The sequence below is a fragment of the Phoenix dactylifera genome, unplaced genomic scaffold (assembly GCF_009389715.1).
Source record: "Phoenix dactylifera cultivar Barhee BC4 unplaced genomic scaffold, palm_55x_up_171113_PBpolish2nd_filt_p 000121F, whole genome shotgun sequence".
Taxonomy (NCBI): Eukaryota; Viridiplantae; Streptophyta; class Magnoliopsida; order Arecales; family Arecaceae; genus Phoenix; species Phoenix dactylifera.
In genome coordinates, this window is record NW_024067689.1 from 480848 (window position 1) to 496481 (window position 15634).

The 15634-nt window shown below is 46.7% G+C and overlaps 2 protein-coding genes across 3 annotated transcripts; one reads left to right on the top strand and one right to left on the bottom strand.

The window, feature by feature from the left end:
* The first annotated feature begins 7515 nt into the window (after window positions 1-7515).
* On the top strand, window positions 7516-12390 carry LOC103713493 (cytochrome B5-like protein). Of its 2 annotated transcripts, XM_008800446.4 has the most exons (6): window positions 7536-7782; window positions 9441-9532; window positions 9614-9651; window positions 10943-11020; window positions 11120-11211; window positions 12025-12390. In XM_008800446.4, the coding sequence occupies exons 2-6, from the start codon at window positions 9454-9456 to the stop codon at window positions 12089-12091; spliced, it is 354 nt and encodes a 117-aa protein (XP_008798668.1). In that variant the 5' UTR covers window positions 7536-7782; window positions 9441-9453; the 3' UTR covers window positions 12092-12390. The 2 variants fall into 2 exon arrangements, with proteins under 2 accessions (XP_038972638.1, XP_008798668.1); XM_039116710.1 differs by lacking the exon at window positions 10943-11020 and having other exon boundaries at window positions 7516-7782.
* LOC103713491 lies at window positions 12250-14595 on the bottom strand. Its single transcript, XM_008800445.4, has one exon. It carries the CDS (start codon window positions 13827-13829, stop codon window positions 12867-12869), a length of 963 nt encoding a protein of 320 aa, XP_008798667.2. The 5' UTR covers window positions 13830-14595; the 3' UTR covers window positions 12250-12866.
* Between the last annotated feature and the right edge of the window lie 1039 nt (window positions 14596-15634).

Consider the following 15634-nt stretch of genomic DNA (forward strand, 5'->3'; position numbering starts at 1 on the left):
AAAATATGCTATATATTGTACCTCGCTCCTTCCCTTAACACAGTGGATGGTGGAGCTTCATCTCACCCTCTTTTTCAATCACGACGCTTTACAATTAGCTAAGTTGGTCTAATTTAATCATGGCTATTACATCAATTGCGGTTGTCGAGACTAGAGAGGGCATGTTATTATGTTATTTCAATGACCATCTATAATTAACCATGATGGTCCTATGTAATCACAGCTATTCTATCAATTATGGATGACTGTAACTAGAAGACGCGCAATCCGGATCATCATGTTATCCCTCCTTTCTATTGTTCAACTAGCAACTTTTAATTGCAAGAAATTATTAGTTGGATCAGATCCACTGTGGACCAATCTAATTAATCCAACCAAAAAGTAATGCATATAATAATAATTTTTGTGTGTGTAATAGCAATAATGCGTTCTAGGGATGGCAATCGGGCGGGTCGGATCATAAACGGGTCGGGTCACATGCAAGTCGGGTTAGAAAATCATAAACCTGAACCCGATCTATTTATTAGGCAGGTGAGCGAGTGAGCGGGTGCTTTGAGATCTGTGTTTGGGGGGGTGATCTTTCGAGCACTTCGTCAAACACCTGCCGGCGGGGTGTTATGGCCGAAGCTGGGGGGACGCCGGCGCCGGGGAAGGGGGGAGCACAGAGGAAGCCAACAAATGGGAATGTGGCCAAGCGTCCTTCGTGGGCTGAGGTGGCGAAAGGTGTCCCGAGGCCTCCGACATGGACCTGCCACCGGACCCCTTCACGCGAGCTGGAAGAGCTGCAGAACAGGTTCCCGGAGGTCGTCGAAGTTCCGGAAGAAGAGTTGGAGGATGTGCGGTCAGAATGGAGGAGCTCCACTGTACTCGTGAGGAGCTTGGGTAGGAGCTTACCGGCCGATTGGGTGGTGAAGGAGATACGGCGAGTCGGGAAGCTGGAATACGACGCCGAGTGCTTCACCCTGTCGGAGGGGGTCATTGCCATCAGGTTCGCTAATGAGAACGACCGGGAAGCCGCGATGCGGAATGGTCCGTGGTTGGTGGCGGGACAGGTGCTCGCCATGGACCGGTGGCGGCCCAACTTTGTTCCGAGGCCCGGGTGCTTCGGGCGGGTGGTTGTCTGGCTACGGCTTCCCAGTCTGCCGATGGACTTCTGGAAGAAGGAATCGATCTTTAGGGTAGCGGCGAGGGCCGGTACCCCCCTGGCGCTGGATGGCTTCACAGAGCAGAGACGGAGGTATGGCTTCGCAAGGGTGAAGGTGGAACTGGACGCCTTTGCTCCGCTTGTGCCCGGAACATGGGTGCGGGGGAGTTCGGCGGATGGAGGGGTGGCGTTCTGGCAGGGCTTTGTTTATGAAAACCTGCCAGTCCCGTGCGCTAGATGTGGACGAATAGGCCATTCGGCGGTGGGATGTGAGTTTGTGTCTCCGGCGGAGGGGAGGTTGAATCCGGCGGAGGAAAGTGGTGGTTCTGAGGAGGTCCGCGATGGGATAGACGCCTCGGAGACGCCTAAGCAAGCGGAGACAGGGAGGGAACGACCCCGGGAGGCAGGGGCCTTTGGTCCATGGCTGGTGACGAATCGGATTGGGCCAACCCCGTCGGTGTTTCGGAAGAAGGAGACACCACGTCCTGATGCTAGGAAGACGGCGGGGCTAGCGGCGTCCGGGTCCAGTCCGAGCCGGTCGGGGGACGGGCCGGTCTCTCCGATCGACCTTGAAGGGTGGCAGAAGCCATCCAAGGTGGCTCGTCGGAGGACGCCGGAGAAAGATGTGTCGGAGGCGGGTGCGAGCCGGCCGATGGGTGGACTGAGTCAACCTGGTGCGGGTTCCGGGTCAGATGCCGAGATGACTCAGGACTCGGGCCGGGTGACTCCTTGTTTGGGCCGGCTTGAAGGGCGGCCCAATGCCAATGGGGGCCTTCGACCGGGGGGCCCGACTCAGAGCCCGCTGAAGCGGTTTAGAAGCCCGCCCAGGAGAGCTGTGGGCGCTGGCCCGTCTACGGGCGGCCCGGCGACCTCGGGAGAGGGGAAGACACCTGTCCAGGTGAAGGGCCGAAGGCCGGCGGCGCTCTTCCGGCAGAGGAGTCGGAGCTCACCTCCGCCCCTCGCGCCTGCAGGTGAACGACCTCCCCGGGTGGACCAGCAACCGGCGGGCGGTGACCAGCGGCTGGAGCCGGCCGCGAGTACAGGTGGCCGACTGTCTCGTTCGATGTCGCTAGCGGCGGACCTGACGGAGCTCGGCTGGACGGCGTCGCAGGCGATGGCTTCGGGGGAGGTGCTGACGGAGCCGACCGGTGATGCTAGTGGTGCTGGGAGTGGCTCGGATGGGCAGTTGACATCGGCTCTGAAGATGAACAGTCCGTGCCAAATGGCACGGGTGTGCAGTGAACCAGATTCTTCAAAGGAGAAAGGGAAAATGGTGGTTTCTGAAGCAGGGGAGTTGGTTCTAAACGGCGGAGGGAAGGAGCTTTCTGAATGTGTAGGGAAGGGGGGGGAGACTGGCACAATTGGCACGGGCTCGGCGGACAGTTTGTGCCATATGGCACAGAGCAACAGTCAGCATCTTCAAATTCTGGCTCAACTTATGGCTTCGGCAAAGGGGGTGCGAAGTGACTCACTAGGAGGTGTAGGGTGCATGGATGAGGATGCAGGGGGTAGCCACAGCTCCGGAATTGAGAGTTGTGCGGGATCATTGGGTGATTTATGAAGATCTTACTGTGGAATTGCCGGGGGGCGGGGAAACCCTCCTTTGCTCCGGCTTTTCATCGGTTGGTGCAACAGCACAACCCGGATATTTGTGTGCTATTTGAGACTCGGCTTTGTGGTAGTAGTTTGCAGAAGGTGAGAAGGGTGATTCCGAGAGCGTGGGGTTTCTATGCTGTGGATTCTCAAGGATTGTCGGGAGGTATCATCGTCACATGGGATTTGGGTCGATGTACATTGGAGTGTTTTAATGTTTGCTCCCAAGAGGTGATCTTGGTGATTTCAGAGGGTAACAGGTGTCCTTGGGTTCTCTCAGCAGTTTATGCTAGTACTGATTATAGGGTCAGGAGGACACTATGGGAGGAGGCTACGCGACTGATAAGTCATGGTCACCCTATGTTGGTAGCAGGAGATTTCAATTGTATTGTGGATGCTTCGGAAAAGTTGGGGGGGAACCCTTTCACTCTCAACAGGAAGATCAAGGACTTCCAGGATTTTCTCACTGCCAATGGTTTGATTGACTTGGGCTTCTCAGGGCCTAGGTATACATGGTGTAACAATCAGCAGGGGCGGGCCCGAGTATGGGAGAGGTTGGACAGAGCCTGTGCTACAGCTGGGTGGGTTCAGTGCTTTCCGGATCATCATGTCAGACATTTGCCGAGGATTGCCTCGGATCATCATCCATTGCTGGTGAGTACTGAGATATACATCCCTGTTCGCCCCCCTTTCAGATTTGAGAAGTTCTGGCTTAGCTATCCACGCTCTTGGGAGATGGTGAGGGAGGCATGGTGCTCCCCGGTTAGGGGTGATGCTATGTATCGGGTATCCCGAAGGTTGGAGCTGACTAGGCGAAGGTTGAGAAGGTGGAATCGGGAGGAAGTGGGGAACATCTTCAGGAGGACAGAGGAAGAAGAGGAGGCCATTTCCAGACTACAGGTTCAGGAGGCACAGATGGGAGGATTATCGGAGGTTCTGATGGGGGAGCTTAGATCTCACTTGGCATTGCATGACTCCCTTCTCAGACAGCAGGATACACTATGGAGACAGAAGTTCAGGGTACAGTGGATTTTGGAGGGGGACCGAAATACAAAGTTCTTTCACCAGTCTACGGTGATTAGGAGGAACCAGAACAGGATCAGAGCCATCAGGTGTGAGGACGGCCAGTTATCAGTTGACCCGGTGGTTATCCGGAGGATTGTCGAGTGCTTCTTCAGAGCGAGGTGGACGGAGCAAAGTGGAGAGGGGGGCCGAGTGGAGCTGCCGGTGCCGGGAGTGAGGGTGTCGGTGGAGGAGGCTGCTGAGCTGACCAGGCCGGTCTCGGTGGAGGAGATTCGGGGGGCGGTTTGGTCTCTTGAGGGGGACAAGGCGCCAGGACCGGATGGCTTTCCACCGTTTTTCTTTCGGAGGTACTGGAGGATAGTGGGTCAGGATGTGACGACGGCCATACAGCAGTTTTTTACTACGGCAGTGATGTCCTCGGATTGGCAGCGGACTTTTATTACCCTGATACCGAAACGGCAGGATGCCTCTGAGCCGGGTCACTTTCGACCGATTAGCCTCTGTACCACTTTGTACAAGGCTACGGCGAAGATCCTTGCCGTTAGGTTGCGGGATGTTCTGCCGAGATTGATCAGTCCGGAGCAGGGTGCTTTCATAGGTGGTCGGAGTATATCCGACAATGTGATGATAGCCCAGGAGTTCATGTTTGATTTGGAGAGGGCTCCGATGAGGAGGAGCTTGATGGGTGTCAAGCTAGATATGGAGCGGGCCTATGATAGGATGCGATGGGAGTTTCTATATCAGTCTCTGCTGGGGTTTGGTTTTCCTGGGGCGTGGATTCAGTGGATTATGGGCTGTGTCAGGGCTCCTTCTTTTGCCATCTTGGTGAATGGCACGCCTTCTAGCTATTTTGTGTCTACGGGAGGGCTACGACAGGGGTGTCCCCTATCCCCTTATCTGTTTATTCTCTGTGCGGATGCACTATCCAGAGCTTTGCATCAGGTTGTGCTCGCCCAGGAGCTGGAGATTTACAGGCCAGCGTTGGATGCCCCATCGATCTCGCATTTGCTCTTTGCGGATGATTGTTTGCTGCTAGCCTGTGCGACTAGCCGAGATGCTTTGGTTCTTACTAGAGTCCTTCAGGACTATTGTGCTATGTCCGGTCAGAGGGTCAATTTTTCGAAATCTGCAGTGTGCTTTAGCCCATCGATCAGACAGGAGACGAGATATTCTATTAGGGAGATCTTGGGGATAGGTGAGCAGGATGGCACGATGAGAGACTTGGGGGTCCCGCTCTCTGGCCGGCGCTTGCGTGGGAGTGACTGTTCCTATTTGGAGGCCAGCATTCGGCAGAGGATGGAGGGTTGGCAGATGCGTTCTCTATCTATGATGGGGAGGATTACTCTGGTTAGGTCAGTTCTCTCCTCGATCCCTGTTTATTTACTTTCCCACTCTATTATTCCAGTGTCGACCCTGAGGAATATTGAGCAGCTAGTTAGGAACTTTATTTGGGGAAGGCAAGGTGGTAGAGGTGGTATTCATTTGTTGGCATGGGAGGTGGTGTGCCAGCCTACCAGATGTGGTGGTCTAGGGGTGCAGTCTCTGTTGGTGCAGAGGGAGGCTCTAGCGGCACGCCATGCAGCTAGATATGTTATGGAGCCCGATAGTTTGTGGTCCTCACTGATGAGGGCCAAGTATGGCGCTCTGGTGCCCGGAGTGAGAGCGGCCCGTTTTCACTCCTCGATGTGGAGGGAGATGTGTGCCAGAGCTGGGGTGGTCCTTTCGGAGATCAGATGGGCTATTGGTGATGGACGCTCTATTGATATATTGGAGGACTGTTGGGTGACTGCAGTGCCGATCAGCCGTATGCCGACCATGGTGGACTCGATGCGATTAGCAGGCCGGAGGGTCAGCGACCTGTTGGACTCAGAGGAGGGTAGGTGGAGGGAGGGGTTGATTCGAGAGGCGTTTGGGGCTCAGTTGGCTGAGACGATTTTGGGCCTCCCGGTGCCATTTCAGGGGGAGACTGACAGGTTGGTCTGGGCGCCGTCGGGCCGATCACAGGTGCGAGCCAGGGACCTACAGGCTTTGTTCAGGGGGGAGCCAGCGAAAGTGATTGAGGGAGGATGGATTTGGCGGATGAGGATTCACCCGAGGGTGGCACTGTTTTTATGGAAGGTGGCTTGGGGATGCCTCCCCACCAGGAGTATGCTAGTCAGGCGGGGTGTTCGGGTCCCTCAGGGGTGCGAGGTGTGTTCGGATACAGAGGAGACTATTCGACATGTTCTGCTACACTGCCATAGGGCTAGGGAGATTTGGAGGCGCTCTCCCGTTCCTATTCATCACTCGGTAGAGACGGCACAGGATTTGTTGCACTTGCTGCGAGCCTCGGTGCGGAGCCCTATGTTCGCAGAGGCTGGGATACTTAGAGCATATATGGCCTACCATATTTGGTTGGACCGGAATGCACGACTGTTTGAGGGTAGGAGGCTCTCGGCGATGATGGTGGTGGAGAGAGCTGTGCTTCAGGCTGAGGAGGTCCTTTCTTGCACGGCCTCGTCTTCACTTGGGCCGACTAGGGACATCTGGGGTATCCGTAGTGCTGTTTCAGCACCGAGTTTTGCGGTTGTTTCTTGGGTACCCCCACCCCCTGGTTATCTCAAAGTGAATTTCGATGGCAGTGTGGCGAGGAATGGGAGGTCAGGAGGAGTTGGTTTTGTTATCAGAGACCACCATGGGAGGTTGATTGCGGCGGGTGGCCGGGGCTCGACAGGGCTCTCGATTGTGGGAGCAGAACTATGGGCAGCATGGGTCGGCATTTCCTACGTGAGGCGGGTGCTCGGGGCCGGGCGGGTGTTTCTTGAGGGGGACTCTTCTATTGTGATAGATTGGATCCGAGGGGCGGATAGGTATGGAGATGGCCACCCACTTATTCGGGAGACCCGCAGGCTGGCTACGGAGATGGAGGAGTTTCAGGCAGTACATGTTTTCCGGGAGGCGAACAGGGCAGCAGACTGGGTCGCCTCCTATGCTGCACGGCATTCCGGGGAGTTATGCTGGTCATCCACGGCAGAGCTTCCGCCTGATCTGTATCTTTTGCTTTTTTCTGATTTGGCAGGATGTACTCAAGTTAGAGTTATATGAATTGCCGTTTTAACCAAAAAAAAAAAAATAGGTCAGAATTACAACCTAAACCTGTCATATTTAATAAACAGGTAATACGACCCGATCCGTTTAACTTGTTTAATAAATAGGTAACTTGTTTGCCCAATCCGACTCGACTTGTTTAACCTGTTTGCCCAACCCGATCCGTTTAACCTGTTTGGACCCGTTTAACCCGCCCAACCCGACCTGTTTAACCGGCCCAACCCGATCTGTTTAGACTTGTTTAGACCCGTTTAACCTATTTAGACTTGTTTAACCTGCCCAACAGTTAAACGGATTAAATGGTTTAAACGGGTCAGACATCTAAAATCCGTATCCGATCCAATTAATAAACAGGTTAAACGAGTTGACCTATTTACGATCCGAATCTGTTTAGGCCAAACCCAAACCTATTTATAGCGGGTCGAATACGGATCGGGTTGGCGGGTCGAGTCATATTTTGCCACCCCTAGCTAGAATGAGTATATTGGGCATTCTCGCTAGCTATTTTTCGCCCGGTTACAAACCCAAGCCTCATCCTAACGGAGGCTTGACGTTTTCGTGACGGACGTTATGTAAAACTGTAGGCTCCCGAGCCACCGGTTGGCCGCTAAAACCACCCGGGATCTTGGTTTTTCACCTGTCCGGATGCTCGTGACCTCGAAATTTTTTACTTGGAAGAATTCACAGACGCCAGTCCCCAGTTGTGGCTGGCCGTGCAGCTCGTCAGCACAAAAGATTCTCTCTCTCTCTCTCTCTCCGAGCAGCTTGTTTTCTTTAAAGCCCATCATCGCTCCGTGCTCCCTCCCTCGAGCACACTCCGTCCCCATCTCCCACTTCTGGGGCCGCTAAAATCTTAAACCCTAGATCAAACCCGCGTCCAGGGACGAGAACCTGGGCGGATCCGGCGGCGTTAGCTTCGATCTTGGGGACTTCTGGTACGTCAATCCTTCCATCTTCTCTTGGTGCACTTCTGTTTCTATTGGATCGTTATAGCATGCTAAATTTGTCCAAAAGATGATTGAGAATGTGAGGATTTCTGACGAGCTTGTAGACTTAGAGGAAAACATTAATGCAGTTCGTCTCTGGTTGATTTAATAGGATAATAAGTATTCGGAGTTTTTCTCCTTGAATTAGGGACCTTCTGATTTGATTTTCTAATTTTAGGCTCTCCTGGTTCTGGTTTTCCGCTCAAAAAGATAATTTGACACCTGATAAGGCCTCGTAATTAGGGGGGAGAGGTTATGTGATCTGCTTATAGTTTTGCAAACGCTGATGAAGTGGAATTCGATGGGGATTGTGGAAGAAAACGAATGTATGTTGTACTGTTAGGATATCAGGGCCTGTTTTGTATTGCTTTTGTCTCTGTTTTTGAATTCAAAAACCCAAGAAGAAAAGTGAACCAAACCTGAGCAGCATGCATGACGAAGCCATTGTGTTTTTCTAAATTGTTTGTAAATCTTTAGAATGTTTGATAGCAAAGATTTATTGCTTTCAAGAGTGAAAATAAAAGGCAAGAGATAGCTAAAGTTTTGTGCAGATGCTATAATTTGTAGAAAAGCAAAAACACAAAAACAACAATGATCTACACACTCCTGGCCCAGCGTAAGTGTGAGGACCCATGCGAGCATGTGTTTAGTCTCACGCCGGTTATTCGCCAAAAAAATTTTGGGTACTTATACAGGATTAAGAAATCCAAATAATACCTTTCGGCTAGCTTTTTTGGGTGAGATCCTGAGTTGTTGCAAATGGTATCAGAGCAGACCCAGCCTATAGCCAACATGGGCTCATTAAGGCTGACCATGGGCCAATCGTGGTGTTTGTGATTAGATTTGAATGGATTTAGATCCTTAGCATGACGAAAACGTTATGTTTTAAACGGAAAGAGAATGTGAGGACTCATGCGAGCATGTGTTTAATCCCACATCGGTTATTCGCTAGGAAGATCTTGCGTACTTATACAAGATTAAGGAACTAAAAAATTATCTTTCGGCTAGCCATTTGGGATAAGGTCCTCGATTGTTACAATAAGATTGCTCGGAAAATCTGAACATGAAATTCTTCCATTAGAACAACTGATTACATCAATAGAATTTATGTGCATCAGGATTCTCCAATCATGAAAACTACACAGTGTAATTTTATTGATACATTCTGTTGGAAATTATTCTGTCAATGTAGAATACTTTGATTCAGTACTCCTTTTGGCTAGTAACAGTAATGTTCTTTAAGAAACTTAGCAAGATCTATGTTTATTGTGGTGACAACCTTTCCAGGAAACCTTCTTTTCATTAGCTCCAATTCTGTTCTATTTAGTGGGTTCTGATCTGAGCTGGGCAAATGCCAGTTCAATAAGGTAACTGGAGCTCTGAAAGACAACAACTGCCTTTTCCTAAGAAGATTTTTTGATTAAGAATGCAATTTGTGGTTCATCATTTGATGTAGATGACAATCATGAGAAGATTTTCTTACAGATATCTGATTGAATGAAGTCTGTTTCTAGTATTTCTTTCTTTTAATTCATTTGTAATTCGATTTTTAATTCCTTAATTTTATAGTCATGGGATCCCTCTTTTAATTTATTGTTCAATAGCAGAGTCTTGATTCAAATGGAGATGATTGTCATGACATTGGTTGTACTTATTGTACTTGGAGCTCTTTATCTCATCCCAAGATCAAAAAATAAAGGTAGCATCACTCACATCCTAAATCTTTTGAGCGATATATGCTCTAATCATGCCAATTTTCCACCTTATTTTATCCATGTAGGTAAAGCTAAAGGAACTAATACCAGTGCTACGTCAAAGGTACATTAATTAAACATACAATTACCAATTTGTTGGATATTTATTTTGGTTTTGTTATTTCCTATGCTTGAGATACTTAAGAATGCCTAATTTTTATGATAAAAAATGATTAAGGCTTAGGGTGTGAAATATATTACTAAAATTTAACTTGTTCTTTATTGGCATCTATACAATTAGAAAATTTCTTTAATTTCTTCTTTATCCAAACTATATCTGCATATATTAATTGAATTGATTTTTTTCCCATGCAATCAGGACTGTCTATCAATCTTGCGCATCATTTCTTAATTTGATGAATTTGTAAATATTGGTCTTCATGTATCTTCTATGTCTTGTATAGACGAGCTGGATGGAAGGAAAAATTGAATCCATATAACTACATTTTGAAATCATAAATCAGTGATTAAGAAGATTCATGAGACATGCTAGTAAAATCTTTATTAATGAAAGAATAGAACATAGGGGACAGAAGCAGGAAGCAGCTGAGTGAATTTAGTGCCCGCTCATGAAATTGGTGTTTCTGATTCAGTCTGCTAGGAACTTGGATGGCATGTCTAGCATTTGTGGGAGGACTTTTCTGAGACTGCTCAATCTTCTATCCTGCTATGATCATGCTGCACCTTAATCCCTGCAATAAACACAAACTCATCCCTGTTAAGCCAATCCAAGGTGTCCCATTTCTGGTCAAGTTGTGATGGTCATGCCATACAGAATGCAGGAAAGGAGTTAGGTCTAAACTATCCAAACCAAGGGAATGGGATCCAGTAAATATACCAATTTGTCCAGTTGCCTAGTAGTTTTGCTTCTATTCTGCCTTTGTACGATGAGTTAGGCATGTCATAGTATCTGTTGTTTTCCAAATCTAACTTTTGGCAATTGTATCTCTCAATTTTTTTTCCCAACTTGTCAGCTAAATTTACCTGTAAGGAATTTAAGATTTTAAGCACTATAAGATCCGAACACTGAGCCTTTAATCTTTAAACGATATGCCAATTCCATATAGCACTTATCACACAAAATATATGAAAGCATAGTGCTTTATATGGATCGTTGTGCACTAGATTGATACATCTCATGCTTAAGTTAAAGAAAAAGCTTGCAGACATGGGAGGAGGGAAACTTTTTTTTTTGTACATCTTTTTCTTTTTCCATGTACGTTATGTATGTGACATGTATGTGTTCTGACTGTACAATGTAGTACTCATGTAGTTTGAATATCTTGTTACAAATTAGAATTTCCCTGTTAGACATTGGTTCTTGAGCAATTCTTTTCTTTATATTTGTTGCTTAGACATTGAAGACTTACACACAGAAAGAGGTCTCCCTACATAATAAGAGAGATGATTGTTGGATCATTGTCAAAGGAAAGGTTGTATGATGTAGTTTGTATTCACACTATTTTTTCTTTAAAGTTTCATGATAGCAAAATAGTCTGCTTCACAAAGCAATATCTTTGCTCTCTGTGTAGGTGTATGATGTTACTCCATATGTGGAGGAACATCCAGGTGGCGATGCTATACTAAACAATGCTGGAGGTGATTCAACCGAGGGATTTTACGGGTCTGTGCCTGTTATGGAAAGTCATGTTTTATTTTTCGTAAATAACATGTTGTTGTAAGTTAAACTTTGATTGGTGTTACTTTGCAGAATGACCTTCTTTCCAGCCTTTTTTGCTTGCACTATAATCATCAAAACTTTCTTCACTCCAATTCTGATAATTGAAATATAGAAAATTTTAACAATTTGATGATTTCCTACTAATGATTCTTTGTTAATATATCTGTTACATGTGTTACTTGCCTTGTGTTTTCAGTCAGTTGGCTCCAGGCAGCAGCTGATGTATGCGAAGTCCCACCTGTATTTTTGTCTCAATCCATCTGAATAGTAGGACAATGTCAAGCATTGAGTGGAATTTATCAAAATCAAATATGAGTGCATCATGATCAAATATCATCAAGCTGATCACTCTTTCGCTCAATTTAACTTTGTCAAAACTCAGGACTTCCTCTTCTATATTAGCTTGAGTCTTAAAAGAGATAGGAGTTTGACAAGATCTGGCTTAGGCTTTGCTTCATCATCTGTCCATTGAACATGCTTGTCTGTTAATAATTTAATATATAGAAAAATACCTTTTGATCTAAAGCAGGCTTTTTCTGTTGGTTAATAACCCATAAAAGTTATTAGTATTTTTGTTAGGTAGAATAATTTAGTTATAGCTGAATGGTCGGGAAATCTCATTTTGATGAAATCTGATTGATTTATACTATTTTTTAGATGACAAGAAATGTAATACTACCTTAATTTTATTTTCCTTTTAAAATTTTCACCTTGTTACTCCTGGGGTATTTAATTTTCTCTTTTCTGTTTCTGCAGGCCACAACATGCTACTCGTGTCTTTGACATGGTTGATGAGTTCTACGTTGGGGACCTGAAGAGCTGAAGTTTAAGCTATCTGAAATCTGAAACTTAGAAAAATTCCGTGAGCTCCACATCAAATGCCTTCGAGAGTATTGCAGGCCTAATTCAAAACTAGTCTAGTTAGCAGATAGACAGTGCTATGTTCCCTGTAGTGCTAGTGTAGTTTTTCGTAGAACTGCAATGACCTGTGGGAAGGTACTCTTCAGTCTACCTCTTAAACTGATTCGAGCAACTTTCAAAAACTATGTTGAGAATTAACAAATTATTTGCGAATTTCTTGCTAACTCAACGTGCTTGCTAGCAAAAACAGTTTTCAATCTATGACCTCGTAATATTTGAACTTTTTATCAGGTCTTTTACTTCATTTTCTTTTAATATGTATCACTTCTTTCTCTTTATTTTTACAGAATGGCAAATTTGTGTTCCTCTATCTTGGGAAGTTGATAAAGAGTGAAAATACAGAAAGAATTTTAGTATATATGGAAGAGAAAGCGCAAGATGCAAGAAATTTGGACTGACACTAGTGAAAAATGTTATGGATGCAAGAAATCTGCAATTTCAATCATGCACAATCTGCGAAGGACCAAAGTTGGAAAACCAATGAAACAAATTTGGGCTCTCATCATCATTACCCACATCTCTCTTTTTGAGGCCGTCTCTGGCATCTGCATTTAGGGAAACAATTCTGCGTTCTAAGCCACCCGGAGGAAGGTGCTTCCTATCTATCTCCTTTGCCTCATCACTTTTTTGCATCAAGATGTTCTTAGAAGAGAAGGAGCAAGGAAAAGGAAGACATCTCATGGCGCATATCCATTCTCGAGCACTGGTTGAGTTCTAATCATTGTTGCAGAAGGCATCCTGCTCCTCTCAATCCAGACTGCCTCCAGAGCCTCACCCTCTTCAGCCTGCCTTACCATCTCTTCCCTTTTCCTCTTCTTAACCAACTTAAACATCGCCATGGCGATCAAGCTCACCAAAACCAACCCAACTACTCCACCTCCAATTGCCGCCACCCAAATCCACCACTCCTTCTCTTTCCCTTGTCCCGTCACCGGAGGACTGTCCGGTTCCTCCAATGGCACAACGATTGCAAAGTGGCCTGTGCTCCTCGTCGTGCACACATTCGACGATGCTAGATCGCCAAGATGCACTGTTCCATTTGGTCCGAATCTTGCACACTTTGCTGTAGAATTCGACCGTTTTGGCAATGCAGCTCCGGGGAAGCTAATGGAGATGGCAGCTCCAGTCGCCCTGAAATTGAGCTCCATGGTGCTATTGGAGCTTGCATCAGATGCATCATAAGCTAGGAGACCAATGACGGACCCAACGAGTCTATAGCCCGTCACATTGTAATAAGAAGCAGACCAATTGCCCCAGTCCTGGGAGACGACAACCAGCCTCCTGACGAAAGGCACAGCAGCAGCTCCTGGTGGAATATGGAAGGCAGTAAAGTTGGCACCCTTCCTCCATAAGCTCCTGCTTCTCAGCCTCAAGACCGAAGCCGTCATGCCCGATAGATTCGCTGGGAGGGAGATGTCGTACACAACGCCAGTGCGATGCCCCTCCAACGCTTGGAAAGCGTGATCTCGGATTACGGAATCCAACGCGTCGGTGGCGGAGATGTTGCTCGGGCTTTGGCCCGACGACAGGAGAAAGCAAGAGGAGAGCAGCAATATGGAGAACCAAAAGCGGCTTCGATCCATCGATCCAATCGAAAGCACTTGAATTTTCTTCAACAGTATCTCAGCTCGCCCATGCATTGAATCCTTCGCAACTTCTTTCGTCGATGAGAAGCTCTTTGGATGGGTTGAAAGAAAAGATGGGGCGAGAAAATGGAGGCAGGAAGGGGTGTCACAGGACCGGTAGCTGGAAAGATGAGAGAGGGAGCCATCACAAATCACAATTTGCTTCCATGGGAGGCGAGGAGAAGGGCTTTAAACCGCTATTTTCGGGATTAATCTCTTCTTCGTAAGGGGGTGTGGGAATGTTTTCATGGTCGAAAGAGCTGTCAAAACGCGTTTGGTTTAGCTTCGAAAACAACGAGAGAACGACGCCAACGAGGGGTGGCGGAAGGAACAAGACACGCAGAAGAGAACAGAAAACGGCTGGCCAAGCTCTAAATATAAACGAAGACAAACAGGCGCGTGATGCCGGTAACAATGGCGATGGTTGTCGTTTTTCCAAACTTTAAAGCGGTGGGTGCGGTCGGCGTTTCGGACGGTTTCCCCGTGGATGGCAGCGGATTATTCCAGCTTTGAACGGCTGCAAAGCCGATGGCGTGGATCAAATCCACTCGCACAATCTCATGTCAACCTTGATCCTTACAGAGTCTTTCAGACATTGCTCAATTGTTTAGACATGGGCTCAGCATGATACGTTCAATTGAAGGATCATTTACTATCCTTTCAAAATATATGTTTCAAATACATGTCAATGGCGTGATAAACAAGGAGATGGGAAGCCAAAACTTTAAGAGATCAATTAAATAATGATTGAATTCGTAGGCTTGGTACGAATCTATTTGATTTCTACAAGAGAAAATTTGCATGATTTTTAATGACAACCCATTTGCGGCTCAGGCTGATTCGCTTTAAATTGATCTAATTCTATAATGCAGGTATCGCTTTAATAAAAGTAATGTTAGGCAGCACCACTATCCATCACTTTATTCAAGAATCTTGATAGGGTAGGAGGGCATTGTCATGATTTGTGGAGTGGTTTGGCAAATCATTAGGTTGAATAGTATATCCCCCCCCCAAATCATTAGGTTGAATATGGTTGTGAATATAGGGAGGATGAATAGTATATCCCCCCCCCCCCCCCCCCCCCAAAAAAAAAAAAAAAAAAAAAAAGTTTTAAACAAACACATCAAAATGAGCATCTAAATACCACCGAGATGGTAGCACGGTGAGAACGGGACTTTGATTCTACCGAAGTGGCCTAAGTTCGCAACGCGTGGGCGTCGATTAAATGTGGGGACCGGACGCCCCCTGCCTGGATTGTCCGGTAGAGTCACTATATGGTCTGCCGTTACTTAGGTGGTGCTGGTGTGACGTACTCATACGGGGATAGGGCTGCCACGCTGTTGGAACTCTGCTACGGGTGGAAAGGGTATGAATAAAAAAGATTCTACCCGCATCGAACATTCTCTAATGGAGAGGAGGCCCAGTGAGGGTTACTATGTGGGTGAGGCTCTTCTTACCCCCCTTTTCCCTTTCACCTAAACAAAAAAAAGAAAAAAAAAACGAGCATCTAAATAAAAGGCTAAATAGTTGTTTTTTTAAAAAATCAATATTTACAACTAGAAAATTATTAGAGGATTATTTAGATAAGAAGCATCTTTCTTGAGCTTGTAATATATGTAATATAACACGTACAGACATATAAAATTTTTACATGGATGCCTTTGCTGTTCGCTTTTGCTACCGGCTGATCACCTAACTCAAAGTTATAATAGAGACTCAAATGCAGTTAAACTTTAGCCATTGTTATAAGTAAGAAGATTGTGCTTGAGTCATCAGTTATAATTAAAAATATTTTAAATACTACCCTAAGTTATTTATAA